The sequence below is a fragment of the Anabas testudineus genome, chromosome 5 (assembly GCF_900324465.2).
Source record: "Anabas testudineus chromosome 5, fAnaTes1.2, whole genome shotgun sequence".
NCBI lineage: Eukaryota > Metazoa > Chordata > Actinopteri > Anabantiformes > Anabantidae > Anabas > Anabas testudineus.
Window position 1 is genome coordinate 21,963,643 of NC_046614.1, and position 18,811 is coordinate 21,982,453.

General features: G+C 41.7%; 2 protein-coding genes across 4 annotated transcripts; one reads left to right on the plus strand and one right to left on the minus strand.

The window, feature by feature from the left end:
- Nucleotides 1-7,047: 7,047 nt before the first annotated feature.
- Nucleotides 7,048-13,991, minus strand: kctd6a (potassium channel tetramerization domain containing 6a). 2 transcript variants are annotated; one of them, XR_003298130.1, is made up of 7 exons: nt 13,881-13,991; nt 12,281-12,391; nt 10,991-11,160; nt 10,150-10,402; nt 8,833-8,991; nt 8,339-8,687; nt 7,048-7,873 (listed from the first exon to the last, which is right to left on the minus strand). XR_003298130.1 is itself a non-coding variant. In XM_026350197.1 (6 exons), the coding sequence occupies exons 2-6, from the start codon at nt 12,305-12,307 to the stop codon at nt 8,577-8,579; spliced, it is 720 nt and encodes a 239-aa protein (XP_026205982.1). In that variant the 5' UTR covers nt 12,308-12,391; nt 13,881-13,991; the 3' UTR covers nt 7,048-8,576. The 2 variants fall into 2 exon arrangements, 1 of the variants encoding a protein (XP_026205982.1); XM_026350197.1 differs by having other exon boundaries at nt 7,048-8,687.
- A 428-nt stretch (nt 13,992-14,419) lies between these two features.
- Nucleotides 14,420-17,383, plus strand: LOC113154303. 2 transcript variants are annotated; one of them, XM_026348411.1, is made up of 5 exons: nt 14,420-15,351; nt 16,069-16,236; nt 16,340-16,519; nt 16,688-16,928; nt 17,125-17,383. In XM_026348411.1, the coding sequence occupies exons 1-3, from the start codon at nt 14,704-14,706 to the stop codon at nt 16,490-16,492; spliced, it is 969 nt and encodes a 322-aa protein (XP_026204196.1). In that variant the 5' UTR covers nt 14,420-14,703; the 3' UTR covers nt 16,493-16,519; nt 16,688-16,928; nt 17,125-17,383. The 2 variants fall into 2 exon arrangements, with proteins under 2 accessions (XP_026204196.1, XP_026204197.1); XM_026348412.1 differs by having other exon boundaries at nt 17,134-17,383.
- Nucleotides 17,384-18,811: the final 1,428 nt, after the last annotated feature.

Genomic DNA, 18,811 nt, shown 5'->3' on the forward strand with positions numbered 1-18,811 from the left:
GACTTTGACTTGTCCCTTGAGACTTGAATGCCCAGAACCCCCAGGGTCTTTGACCACTTCCTGTTTAAGAACCTGACTTCTTGTGCACTTCTCTCTCCTGTCAAAGTAAGTAGCCGCCTTCCAATATACCATCACTCATTCTGGGTCTCCTTCATAGATCCCTGTTGCTGGCTTGTCGACTTGATGCTCTTGTTTCACCACCTCTACCACTTGATTTACTTAGTGTCTGAATAAACCTACTTACCTACCTACCTTAACGCATCACAGCGTTTTAGCTATTTAACGCTAAGCACACAGCCAAAATAAAAAAGGAGTGGTTACAGATAAAACTCTGTGAATGTCCTTAAGTGAACTTGGATAACAAACTGGACTGGTCAAAAAGCCTGATGTACTTTCTGAGGAGACTCAGGTCCTTCAACATCTGCAGTACCATGCTGCTGATGTTCTCTGAGTCTGTGGTTCCACTGTCATCTTCTATGCTGTGGTCTACTTGGGCTGTAACATGTAGGTGGCAGATCAAACTTATCAGGAGGGCTGGCTCTGTTCTGTGGGTGGAGCTGGACCCTCTACATGTTGTAGCTGAGAGGAGGATGCTGTCCAATCTCCTCTCAATCCTGGACAATCCCTCCCACCCCACTACACAGTGTGCTGCTGGACAGAGGAGCATGTTCAGCCAGAGACTGATCAACGTCAAGTGCTCCACAGAGAGGAGATCATTTCCACCTGTGGCCATCAAACTGTACAACCCCATTCCTCTCTGTAAGGAGGTGGGGAACTGACAATCATCAGAATCATTATTTATGTCTTATATTTGTTATCATTCCACTCTGGACTATTATTATCAATCCATTTCATACATGTTACATATTCTGTTAATATTCTGAGTTGTCTGTATTGATGTTATTTTTAATTTATGTTGGTGTAGATCTTTTCTTTGTGGTTCCTTTTCTTTCTGTCTGAGTTGAGAGCAACTGTAACAAGGCAAAACAATTTCCCTCTGAGATTAAAACGTTTTTTAAACCCTGAATCAATTTTAGAGTGAGGCTGTAACATAAAATGTGGAAAAAATTAAGCTCTGTGAATACTTTCTGGATGCATTTTTGCAATAAACAACTATAATCAACTGAGTCTGATGTGAACATTCATTGTGCAGTTCAAATAACCTACAATAAATCAAGCTTGTCCCAGAAGCAGACTAATTCAACCCATACTGTACAATAAACACTCCGTGGAACAGTGAGGCCAGATTTGGTTTTGACATCAAAAGATGAATATGAGACAAAAGACCAACATTTCAGCTTTCATTTCCAGGTGCTTACGTCTGTACTTTTGTTCATGAAGTCTTCTGTGAACAGTAGATTGGTCTACTTCTTTTTCATCTTCTCTCAGCTTCACAATTGCTTGTTTTTCACGCATAGACAGATCTTTGGTGCAGTCTGAACAGGCAAAACCTAAATCTAAAAATGAGGGTAGAAATTCAGTGCTATTTATTGTTTGAATAATCAGTGTAATAGGACACACCTGTGCAACAAAATACACCTGCCACAGTCGCATTTTCCAAACACCTGAAAATAATGTTTGATGTCAACCACAAATCTTCTGAGTCTAGAGGAAAAATAAAGGAACTGGTCTCAATTTTCCAATACTTTTGGAGTGGAGTGTATTTCTCCTTGTGTAGAGCTCAAACCTTAGATACAGTATATTCAGCCCTGAGATATGCTGCCATCTTGTTCAGATACTTGCCAGATCTTTGACATCACAAACAGTGAAGAAGGTTACTACAGCATTAATTAGTTCAAGCTCCAACATTCAGACAACGACAATGTTATCTGGTAAGGGTGTAAAGTAGGTGAAAAATCTCATCAGTGATTATTTATCATAACATATCAAATGCAGCTCCTGCACCTGTCATTGTGAGCCACAACACTAAGTGTATGTAGCGATAATCTACACCTGATCTGACAGCTACTTGCAGCTTCCCACTGATGGCTGAAGGGGGTGCTACTGTGTGTTTCAACACTGATGGCAGTGTGATGAAGTACTGTATAAATTGCATTTAATTGTTTCAGCGTCGAATATGAACAGATACAAAAACCAAAGATGTGGCCAAATCATCCCTTTGGTACATTCTTAAAAAGAAAGCATGCACCGATGAGCTCAGGAACACGACAATGCCCAGAAGATCATAGAAAACAACTGGTGGGTGACAGAAAAACTGTCCCTGGTGAAGAAAAACCTCTTCAGGCAGATCAAGAATGAGCTTCAAGAGGTAGTAGTAGTGTGTAAAAGTCAACAACCAAGAGAAGACTTTATCAGAGCAAAGAAAGAGGCATCAACCAGAATGATGGTAAGAAGAATTACTCATCTGTGAAGCATGGTGGAGGAAGCATTTTGGTGTGTGTTTCTCTTAGTGTTTCTCTTGTACTTACTGATTATATGTTTGTTGATAAAAGCAGAAGGGTGAATTCAGTTTTTAGGACTATAAGCCTGTTACATTTTCTTAGAAGGACAATGACCTAAAGCATACTGCAAAAGTAACCCAAAGCAAAGAAGTGGAACATGCAGCAAAAAACAAATCAGCCATGTCACCTGAATCTAACAGTCACTTCTTGGAAACACCTCAAGAACAAAGAGGAACTGAAGACAACAACAATAAAAGCCTGGTAAAGCACCACCAGGGAAGTCACAGAGCATCTGGTGCAAAGAGTTCCAGACTTTGTGCTGTCATTAACTATAAATTACTTGAAAGTATTAAAGCTAATCTTTAAACTATGTTTTTTTTTTTGTTTGTTTTGTTTTATTTTACCATAGTAGGAAGTCCACATTGGGGGTTTATGTATAAAAAGGTTTTTAAATGCCAAATGGCTCAATGTACAGCTTGATATGTTAGTTTATATTCTCAGTCATCCAGGTGAGCTTATTAGGAAGTTGGACTTAGGTCGAAATAAGATAACATAAGATAAGATAAGATGGGGAAATGGGGAAATTCTTTTGTCTACAGCAGCAAGGTGACATTAAATAGGACAGAACAGTATAGAGTGGACAGCATCAGTATTAACTACACAAGAAAAAATTAAATAAATGAATATATAAAAATAAATAAATAAATAAAAGTACTGTATTGTATAGTCTGATGGCTGTGGGGAGGAATGACCAGCGGTAGTGCTCCTTCTTGCACTGTGGGTGTAACAGTCTCGTGCAGAAGGAGCTGGTCAGAGTCTCTAAAGTTTGGTGCAGGGGGTGGGAGGGGATATGCATGATGGATGTTAGTTTAGCCAACATCCTCCTGTCCGCCACCTCCTCGATGGACTCCAGTGTGCAGCCCAGGACAGAGCCGACCTCCTTAACCAGTTTGTTAAGTCTCTTCCTGTCTCTGCCGGTACTGCCCCCTGCCTAGCACACAACTCCATAAAGGACTACTGAGGCCACCACAGTGTCATAAAAAGTTCTTAGCAGCTGTCTGCACACACCAAAAGACCTCAGTCTCCTCAGTAGGTGAATGCAACTCTGGCCCTTCTTGTACAGAGCGTCCGTGTTACTAGACCAATCCACGTTTGTTGTTAAGGTGAACACCCAAGTATTTAAATGTGTCCACAGCCTCAATGTCTGAGTCCTGGATGTTCACCGGTGTGTGTGGTGGAGGGGACCTCCTGAAGTCAAGAACTAGCTCCTTTGTTTTGCTGGTGTTTAGATGACCCCATATACTCCTGCTCGTCCCCCCGGATACACAGACAACAATAGCACTGTCATCTGAGAACTTCTGTAGGTGACAGTGGTGGGCGTTGTATTTAAAGTCCGATAAGTACAGTGTGAATAGAAAAGGGGAGAGCACAGTCCCTTGAGGTGCCCCAGAGAAATCAAAAAACATGACTCTCACAGTGCTCCCAGGGGACTCCAGGTGAGACAGGCCCCGATGCTGCAAGTAGATGATGGCGTCAACCAATCCGATGCCTGGTCGATATGCAAACTGCAGCGGGTCCAGTGCTGAGGTCACCTGGTTGCGGAGGTGGCTGAGGACGATCCTCTCCATAGCCTTCATCAGGTGGGAGGTTAAGGCGACGGGTCTGAAGTGGTTCAGCTCTTTAGGATTAGGTACTCTTGGAACTGGAACCAGGCAGGAAGTTCTCCAGAGAACTGGTACTTTCTCCAGGCTGAGGCTCATGTTAAATATGGACAGGACCACCTCACAGAGCTGGTCTGCACACTCCCTGAGGAGCCTGGAGCTGATGTTGTCAGGGCCTGTTGCCTTCCTGGACTTGTCCTCCTTAACTCCCTCCTAACCTGGTTCAGAGTGAGGCAGAGGGGGGGGTGGGCGGTGGCTGGTCTGGACTTGTGGGTTGTTGGGGGGTCGAGGCCGGGACCGACATCATAGTAGCTTGTGACCAATCCAGTCTCCAAACGCATCCCAAAGGGCAAACGGTGGATCCAGGCGACGAGATCTCCAGCCAGAAGTTGGGCATCAGGACGAGTCAGACAGGTCCAGAGGGCAAAGGGTGGAATGACGTGTAGCTCGACAGAGAGACAGGAAGAGGGAAAAGAGAGAGGGAGAGGGAAAGAGAGAGAAGAGGAGAGATTGCAGTTAGTTGTATTCACAGTCAGATAAAGTTTGAGGTGAATGTATATTTAGTGTAGTGCAGCAGGGACTCCGGCAGGACTAATTATGACAGCCTAACTAAAAGGGTGGGTTCAGAAGAAAACACAGACATGAGGGCGCACTGGGATGTAGAGCAACCAAACACTTCACCATCAACAAACCCTAGTGATCAGTGAGAGTTGGGAAGACAGCATCTAAACATACCAGTTCACCATAATGCTCTACGTCCATGAGTCCTTTGTTGTGGTCGGAGGAAGGGCAGAGTGGACTGCTTGGTGCTGAGGTGTGAACAGCTGCTGCTGGGAGGACATGTCTGGACTTGAAAGGTATGAGGAGGGGGCCGTGTGGATGGAGACTGGGGGCTGGGCAGAATCAAGTCTGTTAAAGAATAGGTTCAGTTCATTTGCCCAGGCTTGGTCACCTGTGACCTGGCGACCATTTCCAGCCTCACCATGGCCAGAGATGTGTTTTAGACCTCTCCACACATCACAGACGTTGTTCTGTTCCAGGCGATGCTCCAACTTCTTCCTGCTGTCTTTGCACCTTCTGAATTTGTATTTCAAATCCCTCTGTACTCTGCGCATTTCCTCCTTGTCCCCTGAGAGAAAGGCCCTCTTCATCTCATTTAGTAGCGCCTTCAGCTCAGGAGTGACCCAGGGCTTATTGTTCAAGAAACACAGCACTGTCTTTGTTGGCACGGTGTTTTCCACACAAAAATCTATGTAGTCCGTGATGCAGTGTGTGAGACTGTCAATGTGAAATGTTTCACTACTCATTCACATAGCGTATCGGGTCTGAGGAAAGTTGTTAGGAAACCTGGCATTTATCCTCTAGGATGGTTTCACTTCACACCCGACCTGACCAGGCTCATTAGTTGGACAAAGAAACAGGAGTGTGAGTAGATGTGTTAGTCTCACCTATTAATATCCTTGCTATCCTCATTAAAGTGTGGCCCTCCTGGTGGACGTGTGAAGTGGTCTTGGTTTTCCTGGGGATAGATGAAAGGGCAGCATGGCAAATTGTGGCCACCATATCTGTTGAGAGAGGGTTTTTCCAAATACACACTTATATATATTTAGCTTCTCTCACACGCCTCTCATACCACCTATCTTCTCTGTCCAAAATGTGTACTGGTGTCCTTTGTTTATGTTACACAGCTGATTCTGGTCCTGGGGTGTTGTTCCTGCTGTGCTGGCCCATCCTGCATAGTGGCTGTGTCCAATGTACAGTTCTAAACACTCTTCACTGTATGTACCAACCAATATTTTTTAATTAGATTAATTGTACTGTAATAATATTACAACAAGAGTGTTCACACATGGGCGTCCAAAGAATATGACAGAGCTAAAGCAGTTCTGCAGGAAGAATGCGCAAAGATTCCTCCTGAACAATGTGCAGGTCTGATCCAGAGCTACAGGAAGTACCTGTTTGAGGTTATTGCTGCCAACCAGTAATTATTTTCAAGGGTTGCTCTCGATAAAGGAATGTATACTTTATTAATCCCCTAATAAAGTATACATTATTAAAGGAATGAAACATCAGAATGTTTTTGTGTTACTACTTTAGGTACATTATATTTGTTAATTCTCTTGAATGAGATGAAGATCATATCACATTTATGACAAATTAATGCAGAAAACCAAAAAATTTCATATTTCACATACTTTTTCTTTCCACTATATGTACTACTGAATCACATAACTTTACATTAAAGTAAAAGAAGACACCTGTGTGTTTTTTAGTCAGAGTCTCCCTGTCAGGCTCCCCGCTCTATCAGCATCGTGGGTCCATTTGAATGAATGAGGGGGCTGTGTTTTTCATGCAGTGCTGATGTTAGTGTGAATGTGAAAATGTGTGTGACAACCTCATTACACAGCCATTTGATTTGTTTTAAATTTGCAAGTCTAAACGTACAGTATTATACTTCTTTATTTCTTTAGATGTGGATCAGGCCTGAGCTACACTGAAACAGATGTAACTTCTAAGAATTTATCACTTGAGTGATGAAATTCAGCCAGTGCCTAAATTAATTAATAGAACAACCCAAAAATAAAAAAACACTTAAAAGAAATCACTGACAGCCTAAAATAACCATCACATGAGTGTATGTAAAACTTAAACAATAGTAGGTACTGCGTTAAGACATAAACCCTGTACAGGAGTCCAGTTCAGCCCTCACATTAAAGTGCTCTATACTTGCCTGCCTGAGGTTAAACAGAACAGTTTTCTATTAAGATTGAAAAGATTATCCCAGCTATTCACTGCCTTCATCCCAATGTTTCTCCTGCTACATCTTCACTGGCACCTGCATAATGGTAGCTCCCTTCTTATAGTAATACTAGTTATGATTGCTGGACAATAGTAGACTTCATCTAGGGAACCTGACTTAGTCACACCCAATCTATTTCTTTTATATGGACACTTTTAACAAAACCCTTATAAAATGGCAAGGCTTTTATTTTAACTGCAGATGTTGTACTTTATTTAGCAGGTGCAAAAGCTAACAGTAAACAATAAAAGTTTTTAAATAATGAAATCAACAATACAAGAATCAGTCAGAAATATTCTTTCCCTGTCTTGACTGTCATTTTACTGAAAACCTCATTGGTGGTTGAAAAATTAGGATGGCTGAGGAGCATAAAAATAGAAAAATTGATTGCTGAAAGTCTCTGGTTTGTGTGTGAGCCGATCATCTCTTCTCATTGTTAGAGTCTCCAGGTCCGACCGGCCTATTGCAGCCTTGCCTAGTTAGGCAGCTCCTCCATGTTGTCTCCCGCTGATCTTAGATCCTAGGGTTTGTAAACTCTTTCTCCTATATTAAGTAATGCTTCCTCTACAGTTTTGATTGACCAACTTTGCACTTCCATCATGTGAGTTTGTCAGTTACCATGCCGACTTTGCGAGGTCAGATGAAATTCACTGTTTTAATCAATATTTCAAAATCACCTTTCTATCTACCCTCCATCTCTGGTTACTGCTTCATGGTGCTGCTCTTCACCTTCTCCCTTCTCTTCCTCCTTTAGTGGTAATGCCTCTGAAATCGGAGACATGCAGCAGGTATAATTAATCACCAGCTCTGGTTCTTCTTCCTTATGCTGAATCTGATCAGGCTCCTTCATGTTGTCCTCTTGTGGTGTGACTGCTCAGGGGAATCTCTCCTTTCGTGCCGTCTTTCCTTCTGAGGTCTTCCTGACCTCTCCACTTGAGGTTTAACCGTCTTTCTGTTATTCCATCTTCTTATCTGAGGGTCTCTTTTCATTCCACCTCCTCCTTTGAGGCCTGTAGGGCTTATACTGCATGTTACACATATTTCACATCTTTATACTTTTGTATTTAATTTTACTATTCATGTCCGTTTATCTGGGCTCTTTGACACTTGTTAAAAATAGAATAAATTACTAAATAACTAAATTCAACACAATAAACTGCCTGGTCATTCAGTTTAAAGAGAGAAAGCTCATTTCACTTTCCAATATATTTTCACACAGAGCAAATACATCAGATTTAGTCTCTGAATCACTTACATTAGAATCTCATTACAAAGGGATTTCCTTGTGACTAATATGAACAGCAGGAGCAACTGCAGCAAGAAAAACCTGTTACTATATTAATTTGGGCACCTGACAGCTGTTTTAAGACAGACTTGAAAAATGGGAAACCTTCCTTTAATTTAACCCATTTATTTTCATCCCTAGTTGCCAAATATTTAGCTGCCATACAACATGCCATACCCAAACACTGTACCTTGGATAAATTATATAATTCCAGTCTTCTGCTCTCAGTCTGCATCTCAGTTCATTCCAAAGGTGTCCAATGAGGTTCCTGCAACCCGCACCTTGAATGTGAGAATGATCTCAACACAACATGCATCATGCAAAACATTAACGCATAAAAACAAAACCACCAACATCACTCATTGTCTTTCAGTCTGCAGACACATTAACGTTGTCTTCTGTTACTTAGTCATCGTTTGGTTCATCTGTCAGTTGTTGACTTTGCGAGCTCGCCTGCAGAACGTCCAGTGATGTTCCACTGTGTTCTCATTAGTCCGTTCACTCATGTGATGAACACGTGTGTTGCGAATCGTGAAACCCTGAAAAATAACAACACAGACAGCAAATTTAAATTTAGATGTTAGCTACAATTGAAAAAGTGTATGGGCAGTGTATATGCTAACAAGTTGGTTTTGAACAATCAGTTCAATCTTGGAATCATTGTCAACATAATAAACCACAAACCGCTTTAGAGATGAAGTCGAGCAGATGGACACGCAGGCTGACTTCCTGTTGGTGGTCACACGGCCCAAAGGTGAAAGACACCTGGTAGTCTCTGGTATCCATCATGTGTTTGTTCCACTTTGTGAAACTGTTGGAGATGGACTCCAACACAGCATGAACCTAAAGTAGCAGAGAGTCGTGTTTAAAATGTACTTTGTTGTTACACTGCTTGATGTACTTTCAGTATTTACACAACATAATCTATAATATGACACAATAAAATGTGTAGATAAATGTACATGTGGAACAAAATGTTATTAACATCTAATGTTTACTTTAATTAAGGTCTCAGGCATAATCTATCACCCACTTACAGAGCAGTTCTTTCTTCACTACCCAGGTGGTTTCACAGTCACAGTGACACACATAAAAGGCAGGTGACCAGCAAAGCATTAACAACTCTGTGACTTCATAAATCTCCTTTTCCAGTCTGACAGAATGGATGAAGCCTTCTGGATGGAAGGTTAAATGCCTTCAACAACCTAAGAATCTACCAGCTTTTCTCAGACTGAAGAAGCTACTTTGATGAGTAATTAAATGTTTCTACCGAACAAGAAAGACGTCCAGTTGCATTTTTTAAATATGTGTGTTGAGGTGCTGACTGACTGCGCTGTGAGAGAGCAGACAGACGTAGTGCTACTTACACTTTCTCACAGTGCAAAGTGCAAAGACTTCTCTAGGTGAAATCTACCTGGGGAAATCTGGTTTCTCTAATCCTCTACCCCAGTACAGGAAACCAGATTTTGTGTTTACATGACAGTAAAGAAATCAGCTTCCTCAGTGTACTGCAACCTGGTTATCTAAGTAAATGCAGTCTAAAGCCTCCATTTCTGTTGAGGGACAGATTTAACCCTGTATATTTATAGCTTTTCTCGTGCCCATCCTATACCACCTATCTTCTCTGTCCAAAATGTGTACTTACCTTAACTTCCTTTATGTGGTTGTGTTTTCTGAATTTGCCACTAATATGTGTATTTCAATGTGCCTTCTGTGTTTCAAATTGGTGAAAATATGTTTTTAATTTGCTTGTATCTAATAGCAGCTGTTTTCTTAAGTTGCACTCAGAGCCACCACATTTTATACAGATAGGATAAAACTTTGAATCATGCAGCTGTTTTATTGCCTAAGAAAGTGCAGATACATTCAGTGGAGATTCTTGTCGACACACAAATACTGAGGATTAAAAAAGCCTACTATCTGAATGCATTGTACATAAAGACGACCTTATTTAGACTAATCACGGAATATTCTGCCATGATATATCAACACAGCCCTAACCTTGGTGGTAATGGTGAGCTGGGTGATGATGACAGCAACAGGGTTGGAGTACTTGGACAGCTTCCTGGTGCTGGACAGCTCCACCACCTCTTCGTAAGTGTCGGTGGGGTAGGGCAGCAATGGTTTTGGGTCTCCCAAGCACTGGATCAGGGGCTCAATCTGATAGAAGTCAGCCTCCTTCCTGAGTAGCTCGGTCTCCTTGAAGTCACATGGTAGGGTCAACTCTGAAGTCCGCAGGAAGTTGAGGATGTAGCTGAAACAGCAGAGACACATGTTGGATTGGACTGTGGAGCTGATTCAATAACTCTTAGCTGTCAATTAAACTCTGAACAGCTAAGAGTATTATTGCAGAAAACCATGAAATTCCATGAAAAATACTTTTTCTTGCCACTGTATATTTAAAAAGAGCTTAAAACATACAGTATCATTACATCCCTCAGTAATTTACCAAAACAGCTGGACACTGTAGAAATTGTGACTTGGTTCTTTACTAGTTACTGTATCTTCAGCACCAAAATAAACTACATGTCACAGAATCCAACAGTGTGACTCACTGATGAAAATATAATAAAATAGATCCAATGTTAGATACACAGACATTATTTGTTATTAGCATCATGTCACTGTTGATTTGGGTATTTTCATGGGATTTCTGACAATATGAAATGAACATCATCATCAGATTTATCATTTATCCCTCTTTGTAGAAAGTAAGTCTTGATACTGGTAGATTTGGTGGTTGATGGTTTAGAGTTACCAACATTATACTGTATGATCTCCAGTGGATCTGGTGGCTCTGACCCTCTCAGAACAGTTAGCTGCCACACAAATGCACTCTCACCGAAACAGTGGGCCATCACGGTCAATGAAGTAGTTTCCATGTGCGTCCCTAACGGTGGGGAGGTCTCCTCTGAACATGGCTCCCAGCATGGAGTCTGGGTAGCGCTGCAGCGTGGACAGAGATGTGCTGTACAAACAGCCGCCAACATTCAGAGTCACTGGCTCCCCCATCTGGACAGAGCAGAAACAGCAGACAGACACAACCTCTCAATACATTCATATGCATTAAGTTTAAATTTTTTCTGGAAAAAATAAAAACATTGTAAAGGTTTCCACATGATGATGATATGTTTGCTTATAGGGTACGTATAGTAGCAGAAGAGTCATTCCCGCTGTGCAGGTTAAGAGAAACCTTCACTGGACTGTGAAGCCATTTTAGCGTAGTAGCCAAACTGCACTACTCCATTAACCACATGATACACACTGGCCCAAAAAACACTTTCTCACAGAAAACCATTGGAAATGAAGCAACCATAAAACAGCTAACACTTTTTTGTGAGCATTACAAACCTGCAAATTGACTCTTTATTATCAGAATTGTATCCATTCTGCTGTAGCAAAATTTTATTTTATCATTCACGTGTGTATTCAAGTAATTTTAATTGCAGGAATCCGTGAGTATGGAAAACCTGATAGGACTGAACTGCGTACCACCTTGTAATCCAGTACATAGTCCACTGCTAGCCAAGCAGCCTGGCTTCCTGTTGTCCACACATTAATGGACAGTCAAAGGCTGAAGGTACTGTGATTTCCCATCCACCACAGTCCTGTGAACCCAACATCACAGCAACGACTGGAGATAATTTAATTACACCTGGCACAAATGTCCACTTGGAGTCGTGAATGAACTGATTAGATAAACTCCAACTTGACTGGCTGCTAAAGGAGGTAATTCTAATTTGTAACTGCCGTTACACAGTTTGGCCACTATGCCAAACACCACATCAGATAGTTGTGTTGTAGAAAATGTGGTATTGATGAATCCCTAAGCTACAACTAAACCTATTTGGTTAAGGTGGTTCGCTGCAAAACCTACAGTTCAACTCCCGTTAGGGGACATTTATTCTATATTGTGCTTCTCTCTCTCTCTTACTGGAGTTTCTGTCTGTATATCAACACATCCATAATCAATTAAAGGCAATAATGACAAAAACCCTTTAATATTAAGTTAAGAGACATTACAATAGCAGCTTATTATAGCAAAGCTTCTGCCATTATTCCAGTGCCAGACATTGTTCAACTGGTCAATGGTTAAACTGCCAGACAGCAGAACACACATGCAGGCACACACCATGTGACCCAGGTCTCCATTCTCCATCTGCAGCCCTGGGATGGCCGACTGTCCGTGCTGTTTCTCCTCAGGTCAAACTGTTGAGAAGATCATTTCTGTTTCCACCAACACCTGCAATGAGATGATGAACAGCTGTGATATGGCAACGCTGAAATGGTTAGCATGGAAATAAGCAGCCATCTGATGCAGCAGCAGCAGCAGCAGCATCTGTCTAGACATCATCTGGCTAATTAGCTTTCCGTCCCTGATGTGTCTGCACACTGCCAGCCGATTAGAAACGGGAGGAGGAGCTGTGGACCTAATTTCATAAATCTCAGAAAAAACAGACAAAGCTTTCTGTGAGTGATTAATGAAACTCAGACTGAATTAATAACCCGTGATTAAATCATACAACACAAATCAGACTCAGCTGTGGACACACACAAAGCTATGAATAGTTTGTTGCCTCTAAACTGAATTGTAATTCAGTGTGCTGTAAAAAAAAAACACTCAGGCACAGGGACAAAAATAACGCAGCAAACCACAGATATTTTCTTTTCAATTCCACACAATATCATCAAACCCTGGTGCCTCCATTATCCATATTCTGGTGTGTTATGATAGTGCCTGTGAATGTAGCTTTGACAAATCAAAATCTTGATGAGAACGTCACTAAAACATTATAGGAATGTGTAAGTTCACAAATACTGCCACCAGTCTCAAAACATTTTAGGCTACATTTCAGAAACAACTTACACCAACTTAAGATCACTTTAAGTGAATAAATGAACGTTCTCTATTTGTACGCAGTCTACCTGACAGTCAAGTGGTGGAGTTGAAATTCTTTCCGGCCTGTTGAGCATCAACAGCTCCTTTTTTAGAAACCTCATATGTTCACTTATTCTCATTTGCACACCTTTACAAACAAGTGTTATCATGAGATTGATAATGGTGCAGATTACACACAGATTATTCTTTTTAAATAAGACAGGCCCTCCCAGACACCTAATTCTAATTTCCCCTTAGAAATAAATGTATTTCTTGAGGTCCATAAGCTTTTGCCACACGTGATCATGTTCTGTATTTATTTTATTAATTATTAAATGAGCCTTATTGATTCAACTGCGTTGCCTTTAAGTAATTTTAGGGTGGAAATGGGATCATGGTTTATGTCATATGTATGCAGAAATAGCTAAATGGTTACAAACTGTATGCTTATGAACATTAAGCTTTGCATATAATTGCAGTTAGACTTGTACAAACACACAAATCTAGTTACTGTGAAGCATTTTATATCCAGCTGCTGATGAGCGACAATTTAACGTTAATTGTTATGATTTTAGAGTTCAGGTTTGTAGTGTTGATGTACTGCACTGCCCCAGACAATGTAAAACCTTTTAATGTTTTAACATATCGTTTTATTACAGGAATGACAATATTAGCAACAGCTAAGTAGGATGTGATGATAAACTACTGTGTGAGGTGATGATTAGCCAAACGCTGCTGTCAACAGGAGCTAATCGACTGGTTAGCATGATGTCTATGAGGAAAATACAAAAAAACAAAACAAAACGCTAGTCTGAGAAATTAAATTAAACGTTAAAAGCTTTCCGAGTCTTACCTATAACTCTTTTATCACTGCTGAACGCTGCTTTAATTTAAAGCTAGCGGTTAAAGCTGTTAGCTTTGTAGCTACTGAGCTGTTTATTTACATCCGGCGTCCGGATACAAGCTTCCGGTGAGACCTATCAAAATAAGACTAATTCATCATAAGAAATAAGACAACACAGATATTGGAGCTGCATTAAAATCTGGATGTGATAAGTGAAAAATCTTTCATCTTAAAAAATGTTTGCATTTACACCACAAAAAACGGAAATGTGTTTTTCTCCTTGGCTTATATATTTTTTGTTTTAAGATATTGATATTGTGTTTGCCTTGTACCTCACTCGTAAATAATAATAAATAATACAAGCAGTTTATGATAATAATAATAGTGACAATAATAATAATAATAATAATAATGTTATTATTAATAATAAGAAAAATAATGATGAGTATTAATAGCGTGTAATATCCACCTCCCACCGCCTGGTGGCGCCAGCGGGGGTTTGACCGTTAACAGAAAGCGGAAACTATCTTGTTTATCTGCGGCCACTTCCTGTTGCTGATAGTTGTTCTGTGTTTCAATCTGCTGCTGATTTGTTCCAGCGGAAAATCAGTTTTTACTTAAGTTTCCGTATCTTTCTAATGTTTAACCAACTTTGCTGCAGACGTAGGTGAAGCATTTATGAAAGTTTGACTTGGAAACTCCTGTCTGGACGTCGCGGAGTTTGTTCTGGCGGGCTTCAGAGTTAGCTTGTAGCTTGTTAGCCTGCAGCTCAGCGATGACCGTGGACGGAGTTTCTTTCTGCTGACTCCCACCGGACAGCGTCTCTTTCATCATGGCGAGTGAAAACACCGACACCAACGCGGGGAACGATGAGGAAACAGCTACTTCATCCGAGGCGAACGAGCACGACTATGCCCACACAGCGGACAGTAACTTTACTCCCACAGATGAGCCCCTCTGCTCGGGTACACCGGTGGCAGACGGTGGAGTTACCGCGGAGGAAAGCCTCCCTACACCGGCTGATCCTGCGCAGAGCGCATCGGTATTACCCTCTGTGGATTTACCTGTAGAGCTTCCTGAACCTGCAGTGGGTGCGGAGGTGGACTGTCCTGAAGGAAATGAATTGGAGGCGTCTTCGCTGCCGCTACAATCCGACACCGACCATCCAAAGCCCGCTGCCTCCGAATTTGCCACTACTGCATCCCCCGCCATGCAGCGTGGCCGCCGACGTCCCAAGCGGCCGGAGGACATGAACTGCGCCTGCTGCAAGTCTGAGTTTGAGAGACAGGGTCGCAGCTTCAACCGGAGGGCGGTGTACACCTTCACCACTCCAGAGACCGTGCAGTGGATATTCCCGGACTCGGTGGTTAATGAGAAGTCATTCCTGTGCGAAACTTGTGCACAGGTCATCAGGAGCAAGTGCAAACGCAAAGCGACCGGGAAGCGGTCTATGTGGTTGAAACCGCCTGCAGCTAAACAGGTGTGAGAATGAATCTCTCGCAAAAAACATAAACATAACCTGCAGATTAGTATGGCCAGTGGGATGATAAGTTCCACAAAGTAGTGAGTTATAGAGTGTCTTACTGAACACTTCACTATCATCAACAGCAGCAGCATCACCCCTTTCCATCCGTTGTGAGACAAGAATGTACAATATTTCCTTAGTTTGTCTCTCCACCTATTTATGTACAGTATATACTCAAATCATTGTCTGTTAAAAACAAATATTTAAAAACACACAGGCATTTGAACCTGTTTTGAAAGTATGTCCATACTCCTTAAAGTGTCTTCTGTGCATCCAAATTGAAGAATATTGTCCAAATATCATTGGCAAATAAATCCCTTAATCCCAACAAAGACAGTAAGAAGTTAAATCTATTGGCTTCGTACAAGAAAGGAAACAATATAAAGCAATGTAAAATATCTTGTAGGCTGTAGCCATCTACCAAATCCTTTTATCTGTGTCCAAACTCAGTATTGGTCAGGCAAAGTAGTGTACACACACACTGGTGACTAACAGAGAGCTGCCACAGATGAAAGGAATAGTCTCTGTGCTTGCTGTGTCATAGAGTCTAGTACTGTGATCTTCAGCTGATAATCTAAAACATGCAAAGTGTGATCATGTTTGGGTCTGATAATTTATTTATTTTTAATAATAATTCTGTTTGTGTCATCTGTGTTGGTTTGGTGGTTGCAGTCAGAGGTGAGAGACAAGAAGAAGAAAGGCCGCAGGATGGGGAAGAAGAGCAAAGCGGCGCTGCTGGTGAGCAAGTCCTGCTACAAGGCGGCTTTCAAAATGCTCTGGTCTGCTAAAGGTGCCAGGAAGCCCATGATGGAGTTTTGGAGTAAGCAGTTGAAAGAGGAGGTGAGGAGGAGAGGTCTTACTGTTTGACGCTCCTGTCTGTCAGGACAAACATCTTGTTAGTATTGTGTAATAAAAACATTGTGTGTTTCCTGTTACGGTGCAGATGAAGGCTCTTTCAAGACGGGCGGACAGTCCCTTTCATCAGAAGGTGTCAAACAGAAAGCCACTGTCATCGTTCCCCTGGCAGCGCTGTCTGAACTGGGCCCAGGACAAAGCTCCGCTTGTCACAACCTGCCTCCGCTCGCTCTTCCCCTGATATCAACGCCCTCTCTAAGAGCAGCCAGTAAGTTAGAGTTCACACAGTCCACAATCATCAACATTAAGAGTCCAGCTAATGTAGATAGTTCATTTCGATTATTCTCTGGTCTCATTATTGGCCTTGGGATCTAAATTTGACCAGTCGTAGTTTGGCAGTGAGATTAGTGTCTCTTGTTGTGTTTGTTTGCGACAGTCAGCTGTCAGAAGAGCAGGCCCAAACCTTGCTAGAGCGCCGGACGGTGGTGGCGCTCTCTGTCCCGCTCTTCACCAGGAACATCTGGAAGAACAACTTCTTGCAGGCCGCTTTGGGGGCTGAACTCCGTCTGCAGGGCTGCGCTGGCTCTGCCCTTGACGCTCTCAACACCATGGGACTGTGTCAGAACAAAGACACCGTTAGGTTACTGCTGCACAGGCTCCAAAACGGCAAGAAGATTGTGAGTATCAGGTTGTGGATTTGTGAAATTCCAATAGGTTTATTTTGTAATTATCATGTAATTATAATTTTTTCTGATCCTCTATTTGTGGTGGAGACACAAGTTTCAGGCACATGGAGGTGCTACGGCAGCTGCTTGGTTTTGTTTATACCGTATATGGTTTATGGTGACTTCTTAACTTTGTACTTTGTGTCAGCCAACACAGAACAGACGACAGAGGATGAAGATGAAACATGAGCAGATTAAGGGGGAACACCTGACAGAAGCAGAGGAAGACGATATTGAGGAGGAAGAGGAGGAGGAGGAGGAAGAAGAAGAGGAGGAGGAAGAAGATGAGGATGAAGATGATGAGGACGATGAAGAAGAAGAAGAAGAAGAAGAGGAGGAGGAGGAAGAAGAAGAAGAGGAAATTGAGATGGCTGTAGAGGAAGAAGTGGAAGAGGAAGAAGTGCAGGATGGAGTTCAAGAAGACGAGGAGGAAGAGGAGCGAGCAGAGGAGGAAAAGGAAGAGAAGAAGAGGAGGAAGAAGAAGGCAAAAAAGGAGCGTAAGGAGGAGAAGAGGAAGGAGAGAGGGAAAAGGAAGGCGAAGGAGATAGAGGAAGACGAAGAGGATGAAGAAGGATCAGAGCAGAAGAAGAGTAGGGTGGTGGTGGTGAGGCTCGGCCTGTTGAAGGGACATTCGGAGGTCGGGCGATCTGACCTATCGGCTCCCTAAGACTGTGGAGATCCCACCCCTGGACTCAATGGGCCACATGCCCAACCAGAGAGCAGGACACAGGTTCCGCCCCCTTTCCTATGCGTTGAAAGGCCTTCTGGGATATGTAGGAGATCAGTAACTGTAGAGGAACACTGATAACAGCTTTCAATTTTCAGTTTTGTCACATTAAAAATAAAACCAGAAAATTAGTTAATTTGAACCCAGAAATGCATCTGAATCAATGAAGGTAACAATAAAACACCCACGGCTAGTTGATCACATGATTATTTGTATCATTGCAGCACTGATTGTGTGTCTTCGTTATCAGGTTAGCAGGATCCCATATTCACCCCCTGACAGCCTTCCACATAACACAGCCGCTTCCAAGATCGATGTTATGGTGACATTTTCTTTTACACAGTTTACTAATAATTTACTAACTGTACAAGTTGTTCCGTGTGTTTCTTAATTTGGTGCTAATTTTAGGGGCGCATTATGGAGTACTAGGATAATCAGGGATAAAAGAAATTTAAATTGTAGATAAATAAGTAAAAAGAAACACAAGACAAGAAAGTAAAAATAAAATTTAGACTTTTTTTTAACCTTTTATATCATTTACTGATGCCACACTCAGCTCTGAAGCTGCTGCTTCAAAACAAATCAAGTGACTCACAAACGATGTTATCTCTTCATTTTACTATCTTAAAATCTATATTTAAAAGGTTCAGTAGTAAACAAGTGATCCCTACACGCTAACAGCCATTATCTTTGTGTCGTTTGAAACAATCCACTATCTAATAATCACCAACAAACATGAAAGAAATTAAATATTGAGAGAAATTTCACACATGCAAATTTTAAAACAACTTCTCCTGATCTGTTTCTTGAAAACCGGATATTCTCCTGTTCTCCCTTAAAATAAGCATTTCCCTGTAATTAGTACCATATCTTAAAAATATAACCTTTGACCCTCAGAAGTGAAACAATACTGTACAGTGACTCCACTTTGAATGCACATGTATAAAGGATGAGAGTATCGCTGCCTTGATTTACGCCACGTTCTGTAAATGTACAAATATCTGACAGGTTTGTTGCACTTCCAGTTTGTTGCCCGTTAGCAGGAGTGTTTCATGTTTATCCAGCTGCTGGATGGTGGAAGTTTTCACAGGCGTTTTATTTTCTAATC